This window comes from Phymastichus coffea, unplaced genomic scaffold, assembly GCF_024137745.1.
Source record: "Phymastichus coffea isolate CEN01 unplaced genomic scaffold, Cenicafe_Pcof_1.1 PCOF00108, whole genome shotgun sequence".
NCBI classification, from domain to species: domain Eukaryota; kingdom Metazoa; phylum Arthropoda; class Insecta; order Hymenoptera; family Eulophidae; genus Phymastichus; species Phymastichus coffea.
Genome location: NW_026706919.1, coordinates 182,549 through 204,145, shown reverse-complemented (window position 1 = coordinate 204,145; position 21,597 = coordinate 182,549). Strand labels below are relative to the sequence as shown.

At 42.5% G+C, this 21,597-nt stretch overlaps 1 protein-coding gene across 3 annotated transcripts in view; it reads left to right on the top strand.

The window, feature by feature from the left end:
• Positions 1-21,597, top strand: part of LOC131670330 (neuroligin-4, Y-linked) — a 154,852-nt gene that overhangs the window by 125,947 nt on the left and 7,308 nt on the right. For all 3 annotated transcript variants that reach the window (XM_058945841.1, XM_058945843.1, XM_058945842.1), the window contains exons 3-9: positions 2,496-2,693; positions 8,603-8,715; positions 9,660-9,883; positions 13,265-13,477; positions 14,261-14,399; positions 18,981-19,132; positions 20,324-20,436. In XM_058945841.1, coding sequence (XP_058801824.1) covers positions 2,496-2,693; positions 8,603-8,715; positions 9,660-9,883; positions 13,265-13,477; positions 14,261-14,399; positions 18,981-19,132; positions 20,324-20,436 — 1,152 coding nt within the window. The remainder of the gene's footprint in view (positions 1-2,495; positions 2,694-8,602; positions 8,716-9,659; positions 9,884-13,264; positions 13,478-14,260; positions 14,400-18,980; positions 19,133-20,323; positions 20,437-21,597) is intronic.

Sequence of the window (21,597 nt, the reverse complement as noted above, 5' to 3'; positions counted from 1 at the left end):
GAGTTGTAAGAAGAGGTAGCGGGATGCGCGGCGGCGGGCAAAGTGAGATTGCTACTTTCGCCTTGGGGAGTGCCGAAAAACGAGGAAACTGACAAACCTCCCTTAAGCCCTGGCTGCTACTGTCGCTTCTTCTTCTTCTCCTCGCGCGTTTTTTTTTCCAGGACATATTTACTCGGCTCTCGCTTCTGCTGCTGCTACCTTTTTACCTCGCTCTCGAAAGTACATCGGCTACTATTGTCAGGTAAACAATAAAACGCCGCGTTGAAACGAAAACACATATATCTTTGTGGCATTTTTAGTCGCGAGTTCTCGCTGTGCAGCTTGCTTTTAATGCCCCTGCAATACGCACCAGAGTTTGCAGTATGAAAATCATGCAATTGCGCGTTTGAATAATCGTTGTTGCCGAACAGTGCAATAGAAGCGACCGAAGATCTGCAAAGATTGTTACTAATAAGCAAATTACAGCTCAGCTCATTGTATAGCTGCAGTATGCCAAGTGCACGATATCGGAATGTTCGTCATACTGACTCGTAGATAATTACACAGAGTAAAACATCGAAAGGCAACAGAAAGACTATAAAGAAAATTTTGAATAAATAGGCGGTTTCATGAGCCCGAACGAAACGTCAAAAGCCTATGTATATCTTCGAGTAGTACAAATTGTTTTTTGTCAGCCGAGTGCTTCGCGACTCATACGTGTCGAACAGCCATGACTGTCAATGTATAACAAGCCAATCAATCACCGTTATCCGAATGGTTGGGCTGGTAGGGCAGAGCTTTCTCACTGCTGCTGCTATACTGGCTGCTTCCTTCCAAAAATCCCATGTCGCGTGGCTCCCTCGTCGCGTAAAGGCAAATCGCGAGAGCAGCAAAGTCGTGGCGTAGCGCCGCGTGCATCTGCATTTTCACGTCCTTTTCGAAAGCCCAAGAGTCGAGAGAAAAAGGTCTCTTTTGTGCTACTTGTTGTCAAAGGCAGTCGCAGTCGCATTTACTTGTAATTACGCTACCGAGAGATTTTTCGGCTATTGTTGCGCGCCGGGCAATTGAATGCGAAAAGTATTTCACAAGCGAAAAAGAGGAAGGCTCCATAGAACGAGGTAGCTGACCGAATTATAATCTTGATGGCGTAACACGCTTCGGCTTCGTTTGCTGTTATCAAGAAAACGTAGTTTATTAAAGCAAGCTCGGCTGCAAACTTCGTCCCGTGTAACGAACTTAATAAAATTCATCGTCAAAGAAATCCTGGTGAACTCAAAGGAATATAACGCAATAAAATTACATGATCTCTCCCAGGTAGTCTGTAACTCGACAGTAAAAAGTAAAAAGTCCCCTTAGCAGGAGTTCTTCGCATCGTAAATTGTAGAACACGTATGCGAGCTTTAGCCGCGATATATCGACGAAAAAGATTTTTCAATTAAAATGGAGAGCGAAGCAATTGCAAGAGAGGGAGAGAGAGAGAGAGCATAATGTAAAAAACAAAAGCGGAGAAAAGCAGGAAAGCATAAGAATAACAATGCCGTGTGCCAAGCCAATATCCCATAAAATCAAGAATTATCCCGGGCACAGCTCGATTATTTATCCGCGCCCAGAGAAACGAAAGCCGGCCGCCCGCCGAAGCTGTATTGAAAGCATAAATCATCCGCGAGTCAAAGTGCATGCACGCAGCACATACATACAAAAATGGGGAAGAGGGAAAGAAACCGCGAGAACGGCAAAGTAACGTCGAAAACAATGACACGAACGATGCACTCGCGCTTCAAATAGTTCGGCCCACACAAAAATACTCTCGCGATGTGTCTCTCGTGCTTTTTTATCCTTCCATTAGTTCGCTCGTTCATTTGTCCATTGAGATATGCATTACGGCCTCTCTGCCAGCCTAGTCGGATTGAAGGTCATTGGTTTATGCGCTGGTTTTTAGTTCGCTTTAAGCTCATATCGAAATCTGGATCTAAAAATTGTGAGAAAGAAATATTGATTTTCCCGCCCAGCGCCGAGAGCGCGAAAGCAGACGGATGTTCACTCTCGAAAATTCATTTCCGGTGATGCTCTGTCCGCGTTAATGTAACGCCAATTAAAAGAAGCTTACTTAGCTGAAATTAAATTCGCATTAAAGGTAGTTAGAAAGTTGTTTCGGCCTAACTAAACTGCGAGTCCGAGTCTTTATTTTCTAATTTTAAAGATAAAACTTTCGCACTTCTAGTAAAGCTAAAATTTTATGCAGCTACCGATAAAACTTGGGCTTTGGATGCATGCTCAACAAAGTGGGGGGAGGAGGAAAGATAACGTGTGCTCAGAGTAAAAATATACTAAACAAGCGATTACCCGTGAAAACAGAGCAAAGCACTCTGCTGCGAGAGCTTATCGCGCACGCGCGCGCGCGCGCGAGACAGAGACGGAGAGAGAGAGAGAGAGAGAGGAGAGAGAGACAGCACACGGGCAATGAAGCAAATCCTGTGGAAAAGTGGATCACTAATCGAAGTCTGCTTTGATTACAGGTTTCCTGAACGTCAACACGGACGCGCACTTACGCTCTCCGGCAAATTACGGCCTGATGGACCAAATCGCCGCGTTGCATTGGGTCCAAGAGAACATCGCCTTCTTCGGTGGCGACCCCAAGAACGTGACCCTCGTGGGCCACGGCACTGGCGCCGCCTGTGTCAACTTTCTCATGACCAGTCGCGCTGTGCCCGATGGTGAGCACTTTCATACACTTTCTTTTACTACTGTACCGGTAGTAGTCCACTGTTGTACTACTTCCGCGCTTTCTACTGGAAAATCACTTTGCAGTAAAGTTTTCAATCAGTCCAACAGCTTTTAGCTTTCTAAGTATTTGTAAGACCATTTTATACGTCTTTAATGCATCCTTTCTCAACTTGCTCTTCGCTTTTTTTCTCAAACTCTCAGATGGCTCTTGTTGGAAAATAACTTTCCTTCTAAAATATGGACATGAATATTCCAATCTAGGCTTATAAGAATTTGTTGCAAAATGCTCTCGCGTTTGACTTTTGTAAGGAAACAATAGACTTTACACAGAATATATAAAGAAACATTACTCGAGTGAGCAAGAACGTTCAAAATTTCCAGATTTTTCAAGTTAACAGCAGGTAAGAATTCAGTTAGTCAAGCAGGTAGTTAACGTCACTTACAAAATTACAACGCGCTCGCACCAAAAACGACGACCTTCTCCCCCTTCTCATCGATTTTCGTAAACGAGCGCTGGTATATGCCACCAGCATGCCTTTGAGATGACGACGCAGCTCGCGCGACCCATGTGAACGCGCGCGAGGCACAAATTATTACGTGGTCTCGTGAATTTGATGGCATGCAATATGCGAATTTTCGTCTATTATGAAGAAATTTCTAATTAAAATATCCGTGAGAAATTCTGTGAACTATTATAATGAAACTAATCTTAATGTCGTAAAAGAGTTACATTTTGTTTGAAAAATAATACCAAGATTACATTCACAAATTATAACTTTGTTGAAACGATATTTTATATTAACGAATGAAATCAGAATGGAAAATTCCTCTATACTTATTACATTTTTATTTTTTATTTTATAGGACAAAATTTTATGTAGATGTAAATGAAAAATTCATATACAAAGCTTACCATCACTTACAAAGCTTGAAATAATTTTCATGTGGAAGTAAATACGCAAAGAAATTTTCAAAATAAATTAAATAAAAGATTTAAGTTTAATTTTTAATAATTTTTTAATTAAAATAAAATTGTACGTTTTGAAAAGAATGAAATTCATTTCAAATGAATAAGGAAATGAATCATTGATGAATAATTGGCGACAATGTGTAACGTTAATTTTGGTTTTTATCACGAAAACTCGAAAGCCGATTGCCATGGAAACTAATTCATAGCAAATATACTACAATAAAAATTGTTAAAACTAAAATTACGTAACAATGAGACGCTAAACGGTAGTAAGTTCATCAATGCCATCATAATGATCATCATCATCATCATTATCATCATAGCAAAAGCAAAAAGTGCAATGACTGGCACGTAACCAGACAAATAGCATATACGTATAATAGGACGCGATCGATGAGGAAAGTGGAGTGGAGGCAACTGCAGAGGGCAGCCAATTTTGCAGTACCGCATCAATGAAATACGCGAGTGAAGTTTCGAGTTTTTCATGTGTCTACACGTGTAGCGCGTGTATGTGTATGGATAAACGTCGTTTCGTGAAATGGCTAACGCTGCGGTATCAGAGCTCTAGCCAAGTATAATTGAGGTGTTATTTGAATACTCTTCCCGCTCTCTGTCTCTTACATACACACGCGATCTCAATGTTAGCTAACAATACTACTCTACCTCATAAGTCTTCTTACCAGATTAATCGATAGTGCTTCTTTTTCAAGCTTTCGGAAGCGCACTTTTCTGAGATCTCTTTTAAAGGTTAAATCTCCGAGTCTGACACTAGGCCAATTGTCCAATTCTATAAGATCCTGATTCCTCAAGTACCTTGTTCATAGACAACTGTCAAGTTATATCGACAGGAATAAACTACTTGACCCTAGGCAGGTAGGTTTCCGCAAAGAACATTCCACTGAGACCGTTCTTCTGGACTTGCTCGACGACGTCAGATATGCCTTTATTTTTCCTCTTTGACTTCTCCAAAGCATCCGACTGCCTATCTTACGACTTACTTATCAGGAAACTGTGTGGTCTCAACATGGCTGACTCCGCATTTTTTTTTTGAGATAGTTTTTTCGCTACCTTTCTGATCGCATTCAGTCTGTTATTGATGAGTGTGAGGGGATGTCACAATAGCTCCGAGCTGTATCTGGTGTACCATTGGATAGTCTAGGCTTGAAATGAGAGGTGTAATTTTGTTTGTGGTCTTCATAAATGACTTCCCTAGTGCCTTACAGTTTGTCAATCATATGATCTTCGCAGATGACGCCCAGATCTACCTACACTGCACGCCAACTAACATTGATTCAAAAGATACAGCGTATTAGATAAGTTAATGCTGACTGGGCGGGTCAAAACAGACTTTATCTCAACTTTAAGACAAAAAAAGTGACCATATTGGCCATTTGATAATATACGATATCTACCTTTTTCAGATTTCTCGGGGCTTTCTCAAATTATCATTGATAGCACTCCTTTGCCATACTCTAATACTGTTAAGAGTCATGGAATTACTCTCTCATCTTCTATTCAATAGAAGTATCATATATTATAATGGGTGTCATTAGGAGAATTTATGGCTCACTTCATTCTCTGAAATTTCACAGAATGTCAATATCTATCTTAAACTTAAGAAGAACTTGGTCGAGACCCTAGTTTTCCCGCTATTCTCCCTATTTCTCTTATACATCTACGGCATTCATGGACCTCGATAAGACGCGTGCGGCTGAGCTTCAGGTTACTCAGAATGCCTGTGTGCCCTTTGTAACTGGCTTTATCCCCTTAATCCCTACTAGTGATATCACTTCTCATGTAACCTATCACAAACTAAAGCTGAAATAGCCTGTCTTGGGTGCTATATGAAACCTATCTCTCACGTTTCTCTTTTCACCTGCAACGACGTTCCTTCTTACTTCACGAATCATATCCTTCTTCTCGATTGATGAATCAACCATCAAGCGTAAATCCATTAGAAACCTACGCATGGCTTTTCATTTCTCTGCTTCTCGCAAGGAAGCAAGAAAACGCTCGTTTTCCATTCGCACAATGGACATGCTGAACAAATTCAGTAGGACTGAATTCTTCAATAAGAAAATTGGGGAATGTAAATGACGGCTACTTCTTCTTTTTCTGCTTCTAGAGGTACTATTACTTGAGGACAATTTCTAATTGCGAGTCTAACAAATCTATAAGCCTTGGATCTCTTTCCGAGAGTCTGCCGTTACTTCAATATCTGTGTCTTTCTTAATACAGCTAAGCTGTCTACGTCTTAGTAGCAGAACGTTATCTGACATATGACCTTCCTTATAGTTATGAGTCAGTCTTTGGACGGCACTTAAAGTCGTGGTTTTAATCCCTCGCAGCTTTTTACTGTTGTCTCTTCACCAGCCTTTCACTGCTGATTATTTTAGATTTAAGTTCAATTTATATATTGTGTTAGCTTGAGTATGCGTCTTGATCTTGTAGTTCTTACTATCTGTAAGATCTTTAGTATAAAAGATTGTTAGTCTGTAAGGACTTATATTTGAAAAGTCTCATTCCTGTACGACAGATTAGATTACTGTAAAATCGTTCTTCAATCTATACATAAATGCAAATGCAAAATTGTGAGAGAGAGAGAGAGAAAGAGTCTATTTTCCAATTTACTGTATTTTACTATTATGCTGAAATTTTGATTTTGTATTGCTGAGTCACTGTAGCCTAGACGAGCGTATGGTATGTACCTACACAGTGTTAAGCAGTAAGTTCTCAGAAAAATTAATAAATCAATTTCTATCTATTCCTTACTTTCGAGATCACTGTCAGACTTTTATTGGGTGACTCGCTAGACTCGTCCACTCTCAAAAACTTTATACGAATATCCATAGCTTCTTCATTTGTTGCTTTCATTGCGTCTATTGTGTCATGTGATTTATAGTAGCTATTTACTGAATAATTTTAATTTAGCAATCTTAAAAAGCCACGTTGCTCTCGTGAAAAATGCTCACGAGATAAATTTCATATAATATTCATCGTGAATCTTTGATCGACAGACTTTCAGCATTATCAATTTCAAAGTCAATCCAAATGACATATATCTACGATCCAACGAAGCTCAAATATTCTTACCTCATTGATTTCCATTAAATCGCTCGTTGCTCACGACAACGCACGCCAATCGCGACATAAAACTTTTACCGGGGAGCAAAATGAGACACGCAGATAGAAGAGAAGGATAGAACGAGTGAGGGGCACTTCATAAAAGTCCAGAACCTATCATATGGATGGAGGCTGAAAAGTTTTATTTATCTTTTTTTACGGGTATCCGTAAATCAGCCGTGTAAAAAAGGGGGTGAGCGCGTAAAGTCCGCGGCCGCATCGGCGCCGGTGGATATCGCAGTGGTGGTCGGCGACATATAACGCGTACTGTCTCGTAAAATCGAAAAGCAAGCAAGCCCTCGGCCGATCGCAACTGTAACGAAACCGGACGCGATTCTCTCGCACGCGTCTGGACTGGCGATCCAATTTTATTAGGCTCAGCGCGTGAGCGAGGGTGATGCTTGCCGCCTCTAGAATTTTTCATTCGGCTAGCCCACCATCGGCCACGATAACAGACAACGCCGTTTTGCGATGGGAGCCGGCTTCGGCGTCGTCGTCGTCGTTACTGCCAGATACCGTAGTTGTCCAAACTTTTGCCCGAATTACTTTCGTGGACAATTTGATATAATATTGTTCCGAGCTTAGCTCGCAAGTTCTCAAAGCGCGCTTAGGACAAGTTTATATTTTTGAGCGAGCAAAAAAAAATATATTCGTCCGGAAATATAAAAAAGTTTTATTGGAAAGGCTTTTACTCGAGCGTGCATCTGCTCTCGAGTCCAAACTTTCTAAATGAGATGTAATTTTAATTTAAGAAAACTTTCGTATCCATTTATGAGATATAATTAAGCGCGTACTTATTGTATCTAACTTGCAACAAGAAACTTCTATTTTCATGAAAATACTCTCGAACTTGCTAGTTCTAAAGATTTTTAAGGAATCGCTAGAAATCACCTGATGCATAATTAAATTTCCAAAATAAACGGTAATGTAGAAAAATTACAAAATTCTTGAGCAAGAGTATTCGCGTTTGCTGTTGGATGTCTGTCATTACTCTGAAACATTAAGATCGTTATTAAGAAATTTCACCGTACTGGAAATTCCTGTTCGACATGAGAATTAACCCGCAGAAGCTCAACAAAATCTCTGTCAAAAGCTCATGGCAGTAGCGAGCGTACTACACGTGGAAGCGAGGCGTATAAGTGCGAAGCCGGGGCTTCACAGAGAGGAAAGTGGCAAACCATCCGAGATAATGAGACGCGAGCAAGACAAGGGGCTGCGTTGAGGCTCTCGCGGTAATCGGTTCAGTATCATGTCGCGCGTAGCCGTGGCATCATGCGCCGCACGGTCTTAAGCTCTCGTGTAATTGCGCGCCGAAGCCAAGTCGTTTAATTCGGACGACGCACTTTTGCGAGCGCGATACACGCGGATTAAGAGCAAGTGCAGCTGTCGATCGTAAATACAAGCTGGCTCGCGTTGGACGTTGAGCCACCGCAACTGATTCAAAATCTCTCTAGCACCTGTGCGTTCGTCTTACAATTAGTTGGCTTACGCTTCGCTTTATTGAGTTTAACGCAGAAAAATGGGATTTCCTGAGTGCCCGTGTACTTCGTGGAATTTCATTACATGTCGCTGACTCGAGTGCCTCGACAATCAACGAGGAATTCCCTCGCAAAAGTCTCTGGCTGAATGCAAGCTCATTTATGCAAGGAAGACATTCCTTTGGAGCGTCGCTTAAGTCGTACGAACACGACAATAATGCGCGGAAGGGAGCGGACTCGACAAAAAATGAAGAGTAGACGGTCAGGCCTTCAACGGAGTACAATCACAAGGTGCGCATCCATAATTTCGCGTTTGCTGGTATTGCAGGTCTGCTGTTCCATCGCGGTGTGCTGATGTCGGGTAGCGCGCTCTCGCCCTGGGCCTTGATAAGGGGCGCCGCCAATTACGCGACTCAAGTCGCCAAGAATCTCAATTGTTCGGTAAGTAATGGTCCTTCTACTTTAACCTCTCTACTTTCCTTTCTTTCTTTCTCTCCCGCTCTCCGCCTTCCCCCTCTCATTCGCCCCTCCCCCTTCTCATTCAACTTCTTCATTGTACACTCCGAATGCGCTCGAGGTTCTTTATTTCCTTGCGACTCGCACGTCTTAATTCTGAATAGATTATTTTTAATTGCTGCTCGTTTCTTCCACCTTTTCCTCTCCCCGTGAATATGTAGTCGGAAAGTCGTGGCTGCCAAATTGGCCGTATTTCTGGCGCGCGTTGTCAGCATATGCGTGCGGAGAGTCTCCGGAAAATTAACGCTCTCGCACGCTCGCGTCGTTTGACATTTGGCTGAGTTTTATCCGCCGCAACTGCAGTGCTTTTTACGCCGCATGTTTTTCTTTCTCATTTTTTTTTTTCTATATTTGGGCTCTTTAAAGTCGCGTATTTGCATTTTCAACTCATTAATTCTCTCTCGCAAAAATTAACTCAAAGATTGCTCTTTTATGATATTTTTACGGCTGAGGTTGTTCGCAAATACGTTACGGCCTTCAGATTTCAAGCAAATTCAAGCAGACAAGTTCACGAGTCAACTACATGCCGTCAGATATTCTCCGCGTGAATAGAAAGGGAGCTTCCCATTTGATAATTTGATAATTTGATGCTAGACACTTTGACAAAATGATGCCTTATATCGTAAGAGGGTGTGAGAGAGAGAGAGAGAGAGAGAGAGAGGGGGGTTACCGACACCAAATCGCAAATATATGCTCGTCGTAGCATGAATAAACGGAAGCAAGTCCCGTAAACAGCAACAACTTTGGAGAAACTCAAACGCGAAGCAGTAGCAATAGGATCTTGAAACTTTGGCAAGCCTCTCTCTGTATCTCTGGCCCAATTAACGGTTCTCACTTTGGGTTATCTCGCTGGTTGGCGTATATCGCAGATGGCAGGCGACTTGCTTAGCTGCCTAAGGGAGGTGCCGCTTAACGCGCTGCTGGCGGTGCCGGTACACGGCCTTGAGTTTGCTCCTGCGTTTGGACCCAGCATCGACGGCGTTGTCATCGATCCCGGAGAACCTGACGATCAAGACTACACCCTCCAGGTCGACACTATCAACACGCTCAACAACATACTGCTCAGGAAAGACGTTGTTGCTAAACTATCGAGGTATGCTGCTCCTAACTAAGTTTGCTTCGACGCGTTAATTGCCGGAAGTTGGCTCGATTGTCTACCAAGACCATCGAACTTTTCAATTACGTACTTGATTCTCATAATCAACGGGCTTTCAAAGTTTCAATGACGCTTGTATGACAACAGCCGGAACACTAAAATAGCCATAAATGTCAATTCCCGGCTCGTTGATTCTTTAACGCGCCTGATTTTGGCTTAATATATTATTCCGCGCGATGCCTATCGCGCAGCGCTTACTGGATATATACTTTTAAATTTAAGGGCATCAAACTAGGAAGTTTAAATGTGGAGAGTATGCGTATAAAACGAGCGGGCGCGCACGTGTTAACAGCTATTCAAAGTAGTCGATCAATAATTCCGGAATTAATATTGCTATGCGGCGTATGTACGCCCATCCATTCACTTTTACGCAGCCGATCGCCATTTGAATTTTCGCAAATAAACTGTCAGCTGATAACCCAGCGAGCAACAGCGTAAAAATAATTTTGACGATATATGCATTCCGCGCGTATAATTGATATCCGCGCGATTGTTTATCTTATGCGTAACAATCGATTTTCAGCTTTGCGGTGCTGAACATTTGCTGCGAGCTTCCACGGCCGCGCGCCAAGTCGGAATACACTATTTTTTCCAATCCATTAAAATAAAAAAAAGATGTGCGCGCGCAACTTCTTGTCGCGAGTTGTAAAGCACGAATCCCGTGGAGCGTGAATTACGAGGCGCAACAAACAAAAAAAAAGCGAGGGAGAGAGTTATCCTCGCAAGTCACGGATTTGCAAGATTAAGCGAACGGTCGAGCTTTTCGACTGGGATAAATAAAAAAGTCGCGGAAAACGTGGCCGTGCGTCCGAAAAAGAGAGTGAAAGAGAAAGAGAGAACGAGGTTAAATTTTATTAGGCGGCAGAGGACGCGAAATTAGAAAACTTCGCGGAAAGCTCGCGAGAGCGCGAGCGAAATGAAATCACATCGCTCACTCTTTTTCTCTTCCGTCCACGCGGGGAGAGAGGAAAAAAGAGAGTGAAATTCCGCGGACGCACGCGGCAGCGACGAAAAAAAATGGAAAACAGGAAAACGGTACCGACGAGATAGGCGCATGCAAAAGGGCGAAAATTAAGCGCCGCGCGAATTTCGCTTTCGCAGCGAATCAGCCAACGCACGAACGCTTTGATGTTTTCGCAAGTTTCAATGACTGCTAGCACGCCCTGCCAAAATAAAAGAAACGAGTGCCAGTGGGAGAAAAATACGCGAAGGAAACGTGATTATGTGCCTACCGCGACCAAAACTACGGAATTTTTTAATTATTCAAACAAAATTTTCATTCCCTCTCCCTCCATCCAAGTAATAGGCTTATGATCACGAGATTAAGTTTAATTAGACTCGGGCCAGTTTTTTGCTCGCAGGCAGCCCCAGTGGCAGAAACGCTGCGCTGAGTATATGAATTCATTACAGTGAAAAGCGTGATAATTGCGCCAAGGGTGCGCGAATGAATAAAACATTACATGGGAAACAATCGCAATGTTCGCTAGAATTATTGAAAATGTATACGCTTTGTCAAATCTCGCGAAGGTCGCTGAATAACGCATTACTGCTGCTTTAATTATTCAAGCAGATAGTCGCAGCTTTGCCTGTGTCGAGCATTGTGCAATCAAATACATCGATGTGCCATAAAGTTTGGCGCCGACGAAATTGCCGAAAACGAAAAAACGGAAAATGAAAATGAAAATACAGTCTGCTTTGTAGTCCGAAACGCTGGTTTCTCTTTAATTACCGCGCCAAAAGCTCATTTCGCTCGGAGTGCGGCGCGGAAAAAAATACGCGCTACTCCGTGAGGAAGAAGTGAGAGCGCCCCGCGTCGAAAAGAAAAAAAAATAAATAAACAAAATGTAGGTGAACAAATAAACGTTTATCATTATCGTCTGTCCGTGGATTTGTACTTTCGCGTGTGTGCTCTCGCAATCAGACAAATTGATTATTACTTTTTTAGTTTAATCTTGGTGCAAAATACGGACAGCAAAAAAGAAAGTAACGCTCGAAAGTTGCACACTCGAGGCTACGACAGCCAATTTCTGGCGGCATGATTTCATTTAGTTTCGAGGTGAAACATACTGCCAATGACCCCCGGGCTCATGCATTAATAATGAGCCGGCGGATCCATTACTCGTTTTTCGTGTCATCGATACGTCGATGATATTGGGCTTCGCAAGGAATATTGCGCATCAGTCATTTCGATTGCGCGCACCCGCTCTCCGGTAGCAGTGACACACTCATTGACATATAATTTGCCAAGTACTTTTTGATGGTGAGGGCAATATAAAGGTCTAGTGTCGAAATCAGTTCCCGCTATTCCGATTATTATTTCATTGCGCGTCATCAAATTTACATCCAGCATTGTTAGACATTCAATCCAGAAGCGCCGAAAGCATTTTACTTTTGTTTAATTATCGCTCCGTCTATATCCACACACTGGTAAACTCAAATATTAGCAAAAATTGATTGATTACTTAATACAAGCGTTATTGCGCGAAATTAAAGCTTTCAGGGAGATACTTAGTTATTTTACGATTAAACGACGATAAAAATAACCAAAAATTCTAATCAATCTGTATTTAGAAATAGAAATAGAAAAAGAAATTTCCATTTTCCATGGATAGACCTTTGGAAGCAAGGGTCGTCTCGGCATTTGACAAAGGTTATCCTTATTTTTCATACATAATTTTTCACGCCGTGATGTAAAAACATAGAATATTACACTTTTAGAGCAGACGACAGGGGAATTTCGGCACTCAATTTCTCAAAATACGTCCAAGAGCATAACATGTATAAGCCTGTGTATACGTGAGCCAGTACTTAGTGTACATTAGAAGCCATAACCGTATCTTTCGTATGACCATTACTCTCTACTACCCTCTAATGTTGCCCACGTGAAATTCAATTTATCACACGCTTTTAGAATATTTTGATCATGATGAAACATACTTTCTCCTCGTTTTTCTTCCCCTTTGAACAGTAAAAAAAATTATTTACGCGAAAAGTAGACTCTTTGACGCGTGACTATCCGCGCGCACTACGGTACATCGTATAACATCGTCTATCGTAGAACTGCCAGCATAACTAGAAATCTAAAAGAGTGAAAGTTTGAATAGCAAAGCTGAGAATTGAAAATTAATTACGAGGTGTAAAGGTAGAGCGCGGCAAATGTTTGGTAGCGGCAGCTAGCATCGCTGATCGCCAAGGTGCGATAAAGATTAACAGGCCGCCGGTGGCTACGTGGGAGACGTGGGAGAAAAGCAGCAGCGCAAATGTGGAATGAGGGAGTTGCATGAGTATACAGCTACAGAGAAGCATCGGCGTTTACAGGTACGACCTGATGGTGGGCGTAGTGCGCTCAGAGGCGTACTTCTCGCTAACCGCGGACGACGCGCAGTACGGCATCGAGGCGGACCGACGAATGAAGATCCTGCGGGAGTTCGTACGCAACACTTACACCTACCACCAGCCGGAGATCCTCGCCACCATTATCAACGAGTACACGGACTGGGAGAAGCCCGTGCAGCATCCCGTCAACATCAGGTACGCCTTCTCTCCATAAGCGTCGCGCGCGAATATTTATTTGAAGCCGCGTGCGCAGTGCGATGATAACCGGTGCGGTCGATGAGTATCGACCCCAGTCGGCCTCTTTGCGGCCAGCCGCACACTGCCAAGCTTTGATCACCTGGCTCCTCGTTAAGCCAAAAATACACAATATTTTTATCACGCTTATCCTATCGTTGCGCTTGCAAAAGTTTGGTACTTGCCGAAAATAACGACGCGTCTTTTCCTCTATCGATCGAGCGTTCGACGAGAGGGAGCTCGTGATCGTGCCTTGCGAGCCAAACCAGTCCACTTGCAATTCTTTCACAAGCTGAGATCATGTGCCAGAGAGAATCAGATCAAACGATCTCTGAGTGCAATAATCTGGCTATAACGAGCATAAGTCAGGCCAATTAGGGGCAAACAGCCGAGATTACAAAGTTCGTGCGATTGGCGCGATCGATGCGGCTTCCGTGTGCACGCGGCAGCTCTCTCTCTCTCTCTCTCTCTCTCTCTCTCTCTCTCTCTCTCTCTCTCTCTCTCTCTCTCGTCCAGTGGTTCATTAAAAAAGGAGGCAAATATGTCGACGGCACTTTTGCCAATTAAAACCTTAGTGAAAACAGTAGAGCGGAGGGCGGGATGTGGGGGATTAAAAAAGCCAAGAGAGACAGGAGAGAGAAAGAGAACTCGTAAGCGCAATCGAGTGGCTGGCTCTTCCTATTTCTCGGCAAGCAAATCGAACTGTCAGTTCGGTCTGTGAATCGTTTTTGTGCATGTCCACAGGGACGAGACGCTGGAGGCATTGGGTGACGCGAACACCGTCGCGCCGGCGACCCGCACGGCTGACCTCCACAGCCAGTCTCACCGCAACTCCTACCTCTACGTCTTCGACTACCAGACTAAATTCGGCGACTATCCGCAGGTAAGAACGAGTATCCTAAGCCGATTAGCCTGTCAAGCGAACGACGACTTTCAAAGTCCGTTACCAGTCCTGGCTTCCATGGACTTCCGAACGAAACTCGATGGACTTTCGACCCTCTGAAAGCCTGCTCTACTGCTAGACAACTTTGGACGACCTGCGGTTATGAGCCTTTTCTTATCCTTTACAACAACATCGCATTCGTGTGCTAGATTGATTTTTTTTAATTGACCGCCGTCTATAAAGGAATAAACACGTCAGTTTCTCAGACTTTTTCAACGTCGAATCTGTAGCCTCCTTATTGACAGTTGTTTGCGTCTCTTCCAACAGGCAATTTGCTTAACAAATCATCAACTTTCGAAAACCGATAAGGAATCAATAGCTATTTATGAGAAACGTTCGTTTAGAGCTCTTCAATTAAAGGAAACTAGGTGAACGTCTCTCTCCCCTCAATTCGAACGAGTTTTAATTGAAACACAAGCTCCGTCGCGTTCTCTTTCTCTCTCCCTCACTCGGATATTCGATCAAAGTTGCAGCGGAGCTGTCAGGCGTCAAGCTTTCACAAGCTCAGTTCACAAGCGAAAAAAAATTTATCCGTCGCTGCAGCAGCACTCATCCCCGTGTGAAATTTCAAGTCAAAGAAGCGTATTCTTAGCTTGCGGGCCAGAAGACAAGGGGGTTACATACCTGCAACATTTGATACTTCGGCAGCGGCAGCGGCACATCGCAAGGCTGTAAATTTAGATTCATCGATCGACGACGCGGTTCAACGGCCGCTCGCGGCCGGCGAGTGCCGCTACGGGGGAAAAAATTATGCGCGCAATCGTGTAAGCGCTGTGCCCCTCTCGCTTTAATTGCGGCCGAGCGCGATTAATTTCCTGCGGACTTTGCGCTGCGCAAGTTGTTTTTGTCTGCACAAGATAATGCTCGACGGCGAGCTCTACTTGCCAGCTTTTCTTTTTTATGTATCATTTAAATGCGTGACAGAAGTAAGCGAACTAAGGAATTTCTTATTACCGTTACAGCATTTTGTCATTCGAAAATTGAATTCCCAACTATTCATACTTACTTGGGATCGTAAGTTTTTCGTCCTCTTAACGGATAAAACCTTATCATCTTTACCTTCTCAGGGGGACACGTGGTTTCCCTCGAACAATCCATTCACGTATAGCTACTATGCGAGACGAAACAAGCAGGAAGAAAAAAAGTATGATAGATGAATTAGCTAAAAGTACAATCATCATATCGGCGCACTGTCCGACTGAATCTCCGTTATCTAAACACCCTATTGCTCTATTTCTACTTTCTTCCTACTTTTTTTGCGTAGCAGATATTTTCTTATGCTTTTACACCCAAGCAAATTTGTGTTTTCCGCCTCGCAGAGAATTCTAATTCGTGAAGCTATCAGAGCTTTGTGCGCGCATCGGAACAAAATATGGAAATAAAGCCAATGAGGTTGGGAATTCGGTTCGGATCTCTTTTTCAAACGCGATATGAGGCCTCGCTGGTCTCTCCCGTTGTTTTTTGGGGAAAAAAGGCACCATAGAGTAGCTCTTTGCCGTAATTTTTTGCGCTACGACTGACATTGGAGCTTTCATTGCAAGATTTAAATCAATTATATTGACGGTTACAGAATGACTATACGCCCATTTAGTAACTTGGCAAGGCAACGACTTTTCCGACAAAAAATCTGACAACTCCAACAAACAATGCAAAATACAGAAACACGCTTGCTACGGTATCACAAAAAACTGTAGCTTCGAAGTATTTGCTTTCTGAAAATGCCGACTAGTAATTGAGGGTGAACTCTCCCTCGACAATTACCTCTTGCACGTAGCTAGAAAAAACTCCTCTTCTTTCTCTTTCTCTCTCTCTCGCTCTCTCTCTCTCTCTCTCTCTCTCTCTCTCTCTCTCGTCCAGTTACCATTTCCCATTGTTACAATTTGCCAAGCGAATCATTCTAGCTTTCCTTTTTCCGTTCACCTCTTATTCCTCTCTTCATCGCCGATGGAATTTGTGTTTATCCTCGATTTTTCAAAATGCTAACTAAACAAAGAGAGAGAGAGAGAGAGTGCAAAAGTCACGCCCCGTGCGCTTTGCTTTGCATGCGAATAAGCAGGAAGCGAAATGAAAGAGCATTAAATAGCTTTTTCAATAAAGGCACTCGACTTTCCCGCTCTCTCTCTCTCTCTCTCTCTCTCTCTCTACGACGCTTTTTTACGCTTTATTAGCTTTTTTCCTCGACTCGCGAGCGACCGGTAGAACTGTGTATTTTTGCAATTCTGACGCGCGCGCGACCCGCTGTTTAAAACGTTTTTCATTCACTATCCCCCTTCCTCCTTTATATCTCTGCTTGGCTTCTTTATGTATTCTCTCTCGCCGTAAAAATTACAGAGAGATTCATATGCCGTGAAAATATCATGGAGATCGTTACGAGTTCCGACGCATTCCTTCCACTCCATTTCGCTGCGCGTCTTTATCTATGTTTCATTTGGTCTGTCCGACTGTGTCGTATTTTATTGCCTTTTTCGCAGGCGCAATTTTCGTTTTCTTTTTTTTCGCCGCCATCGCGAATCGGGCGATCTTGAGGAGGAAGATTTTTGGCTGGCAACTCGGTCACGGACTCGCTACTGTACGCGCTATTACGCCGACGTTGCGCTCTCGACTTGCACCAGGGATTCCGAACACTGCAGCTAAGGTTTTTCAAATTTTACCACTGATACCGAAGATACGGGGAGAAAACGAAATGGGCCTCGCCGAAGAGAATAAGCCAGTAACGAGCGTTTTTCGGCTTTTTGCGGTTACAGCTTGCGCGAGGATATTGCGAAATACGATGCGCTCAATTTTAGAACGAGGAGATAAATAAGATATTTGGCGGCACGATCGCGCCAAAGACACGCTATTTTGCCCTGTGTATGATCACCATGAATTTGCGAGATACGTCAAGTTCCGACGTGAATGAAATCCTTTAACATATCAAACGGAGAAGAGATAGCTTCGACGACAGTTTGATTGAAAAAAGAGAGATCAAAGTATCGAGCGGAAACGACAAATCCGCGTCGAGTCTCGTCTCCACCGAAAGTTTTGCATAGCATCGTATATACATTGCTTGTCTCGAATAAATAATGATTCAAAAACAAGAAGAAAACTATCAACCGCCATATCGGAAAAACACACGTAGAGAGAGAACGAGAGAGAAAGAGAGAGAGGGGGCGGGGGAGAGAGAGAGAGAGCGCGCAGAGTTGCATTGACGTTATGGTTTTTTCTTTTCGAAAAAATCTTGTTAGCTTCGTAGATTGAATTTATCTCCAACAAAAGATCGATAGAGTATAGTAGCCTCGAGAGTGAAGAAAACGACGAGGGACCCTCTCTTTTCCCGCGATAAAAATGAAGGAGTAGGGAGTAAAAAGAAGGATCTAGAACGTAGTCATTACAAGAAGTGAGAAAAAGCAAGCAAAAAGGGAAACTTACTCATAAAAACTTTTTAATAACCGGGGAGGAGAAAAGCACGTCGCCACGCGATTATTCGTCAATGACCGAGCGAACATTATCTCGACAAGAGTGAAAAGCGAGTAACAAGGCAGCGGCAACGTGTAGTAGTGAAAACACGATAGCCCTTTGTCTTGACGGCCGATTGGCGCAGTCTCGAGACTTTCAATCTCGCTTCTATGAAACACGAGGCTGTACCGCTGCCTCGTTAAAGCGTCGATGTGTGAAAAAGAGCTATGTGCTTCTGGCCGTCCTCCTTTCAATCGACGACGCGAACAACACAAAAAATCCATTGATTCTAGATGGAAATATTATTTCTTTCTCTCTCTCTCTCTCTCTCTCTCTTTCTCTCTCTCTGTTTTTCACCGAAGCAGATTTAAAACCAAACCGATCAGCCGGCTTAGCTTTTTTCGCTCTCGTCGCATGCAAATAAACTGCACTGCACGGATTTTTCGCGCTCCGACAAGCGTGAATTTTTTTTCGAAATTCCTATAATAATCAATCAACCCGCGGGGTTTTTCAATTTCGGGGAATATTTCCCGATGCCCGGTTAAATATTTTCGCCTGACTTTGCATTTTCGAACGATTGGGCATGCAAAATGATAGAAGTTCGTCATTGCGCTTGCGCCCGCCAAGAAACGTTCGCGAATTTATCAAAAGAAAACTACCGCGAAGCGTAGGCGAATATAGCTACTCGCAGAAAAAAAAACAATTCCGATGCATGAAATTATTGAAATAAACGACCCTCACTAACGGAAACTGATCTCGAAATGGTAAGCTTCTGAATTGTAAGCTTCGGGAATTTTACAATACTAGGACACCGCATAGGATTCAACTACCATTGTAGTCTTAATTTCGCGATGTCAACAATAATTACTCATGAAGACGTAAGAACATTCAGTGGTGAAAAGGTTTTTAAATCACAAGTAATCGGCTGACAAGTTAAAACATTTGGTTTATCGAGTAACTCGTCGTCAACCATCCTCCATCACGCTGCATGTCCTGGAAAGTAGTCCATTCCCACATAGCCAATCAATCAGCGACTTATTTCCCGGCAATTTGACAAGACTCGGCATTTTTCTTTTTCTTTCGCAGCGTCAGGGATGCATACACGGCGAGGAGTTACCGTACTTTTTTGGAGCACCACTGATCGCGGGCCTCGCTCACTGGCCCAAGAACTACACGAGGACGGAAATTGGCCTGTCCGAGAGCGTCATACTCTATCTGGCCAATTTCGCGAGGACCGGGTGAGTAAATCTCTCTTTCCACCAGTTATCCGATAATCCGACCAGTTTTCCTTTTTTTTTATCGCGAGAGGTAGTTCCGAGAGCGCGTATCTCGGTGAACAGTTGATTGTTGTCCAGTGTAAAGTTAATTGTTGCGTCGGGCATTGATCGCTTTTATTCAATGGAAGAAGTGCTAGCTAACGCAAACTGTTCCTCGAAGCGAAAACTTTCACGTGATAACAATCAACTCTGTGATAAAATTTCCAAGTCATCGATTGAATTTTCTTTAGTGTAATAAGTATAACGATCAAAGTCCTATGGACTCTCAAGATCAATGTAATGCTTAATGGCTTGAGTAGGTTTGCATGCTTTAAGGATCGAAGTTGCCGAAATACCTTCATGTCATTAAAAAGTGGCAGAAAGATCGCCAAAAGTTGTGGAACACGAATAAAAACTTATTGGAATTCTTAAAATTGAATGAGAAACTTCGTAACTCAGCAAGCACAATGTTAAGGCAGATCTTGCGCTCGATATTTTTTTGTTTTATACGACGACGGCCTCCACGAAACAGTCACGCGATTGCTGTCAACGAAATGAGCTTTGAATTCCATGAATTACATCTTTATGTCCATAAATCTAAAAGCAAAAGGAATTAAAGCTGGATGACAGGAAAATGGATGTACAATCAGAAGAAAAGCCCACTTACCAACTTGATTTGAAATCCGCAATGAAATAATAAGAACTTCCATGCAGAAAAAGAATCGAATGACGAAACAGGCCATTATTGAATCGCAGCGTGCGATAGTCGATACTTCAAAAATAAGTTAAAAACGGTCAGATATCCCGACGATATAATATTTCCGGCGGGCAGTTGCCTCGTGCAATTAACCGGCACGAAACGCACATCACGTTCGCAGAATTAAACTTTCTCCGGTGTGCCTTTGAAGTCTGCTTAGGAGCACGCTATTAGTGTCATTAGCCGCACTCATTCATTGGTTTTTTATTCGACACTCCCGCGATAATTACGCTCTCGTTTATAATTCAGACGGACCCGAGAAATTGCAAGTGTGTGCGGAAAGAACGTTAATTTCTAGAGTTAATTTGAAAGTCCACTATAGCTGCGGGCAGACGCTGCTACCAGCAGAAAGAGCGTAAAAATAATGCCTACGTAACAATTTGTACTAGAGGTTGAAACAACAACTTGTTTTGTAGAAATCCAAACGAGGGAACGCCAGAGCCCGGCAGCACCAGGCCCGAAAGGACCAAAATTAAAAATCTTGAGTGGACGGCTTACGAAGCTGTGCACAAGAAATATCTCTTCATCGGTGAGTTTAATTTGGATGTTTAATTGAAAGCTATTCCAGAAATAGATAGACTAACGTTACGAATGGCAATTATTGAACTTCGTTAGGTTCAGTATGTAAAAAAGCTCTTTCGCCCACTATAGTTATTTTAGTATCTTTAAAAATAAGCGGACCGGACGTTGTGATATTAAACATGAGATATTTCAAAGTTTCAATAAATTGTATGAAGCTCGATGACGAGACGATGATGAACTGTGAAAACAGATTTGTAATCGTGAAAAGAATTTATATTTATTTTTGTGTAAAGAATTTTATACGGATTCATTCTAGAAATAGCTCATTGGAAAAATTGTGGCTGTGTGATTTTCAAAGACAAATCTTTAAATAATTTCTGTTCCCAGATACTTAAATTACTGAATTAATAAATGGAATTTCACTAGCAGCTTCACATTTTCTCGAAAAAACGAATTTAATTTAGTAATTTATTGGTCAAAAGGACGCCATACTAACGAAATTAGCGACCATTCCTTTATCATAAACGTAATAACTGCCAAGGGTTGATCAATTTTGACCTCATCCTGAAAACTAATTCGTTCGTCTCATGAGCTCGCCAACTTTGTCCTATGAAATACCTTTGTGGTTTATATTTTACTTATGTCAAAATAATAATCCACGAAGACAATTTTCCGCAAAACGGATGGGTCGTATTATACGTATGATTAACTTGTTTCTACGTGTAATAAATTACCGTGTATATACCGTACATTTAAGAATAGTAGACGTATCAGCTCTACTCGTGTACTACTATTTTAGTAGTCAGTATAACAAGTTTTTGAGTGACGATTCACAACGAAAACACCAGCAGCAAAGACACGTCACACTCTATGTCTTGACAATAAAAAAAATTTATAATCATGTTTCGTTCCATTACCACGCCCGCTCAGCACGTCACTATCTGTGTTCTCCCTTTTTTTCTGTAATGTCAAGTTTACTTACCAAATTTTCCAAACTGTAGCTTATCATCGCGATAGGGCATAGGAACAAAAACGTAAACGTAATTCTGTCCGAATTTAATTGCAATTAATTAGGTTAACACAGTGTAGAGGAACAGAGCTCAATAGTTCACACACAATAGATAATTACGAGCCACAATCGAGGCTGTGATAATTCGTTTGCGCGTAA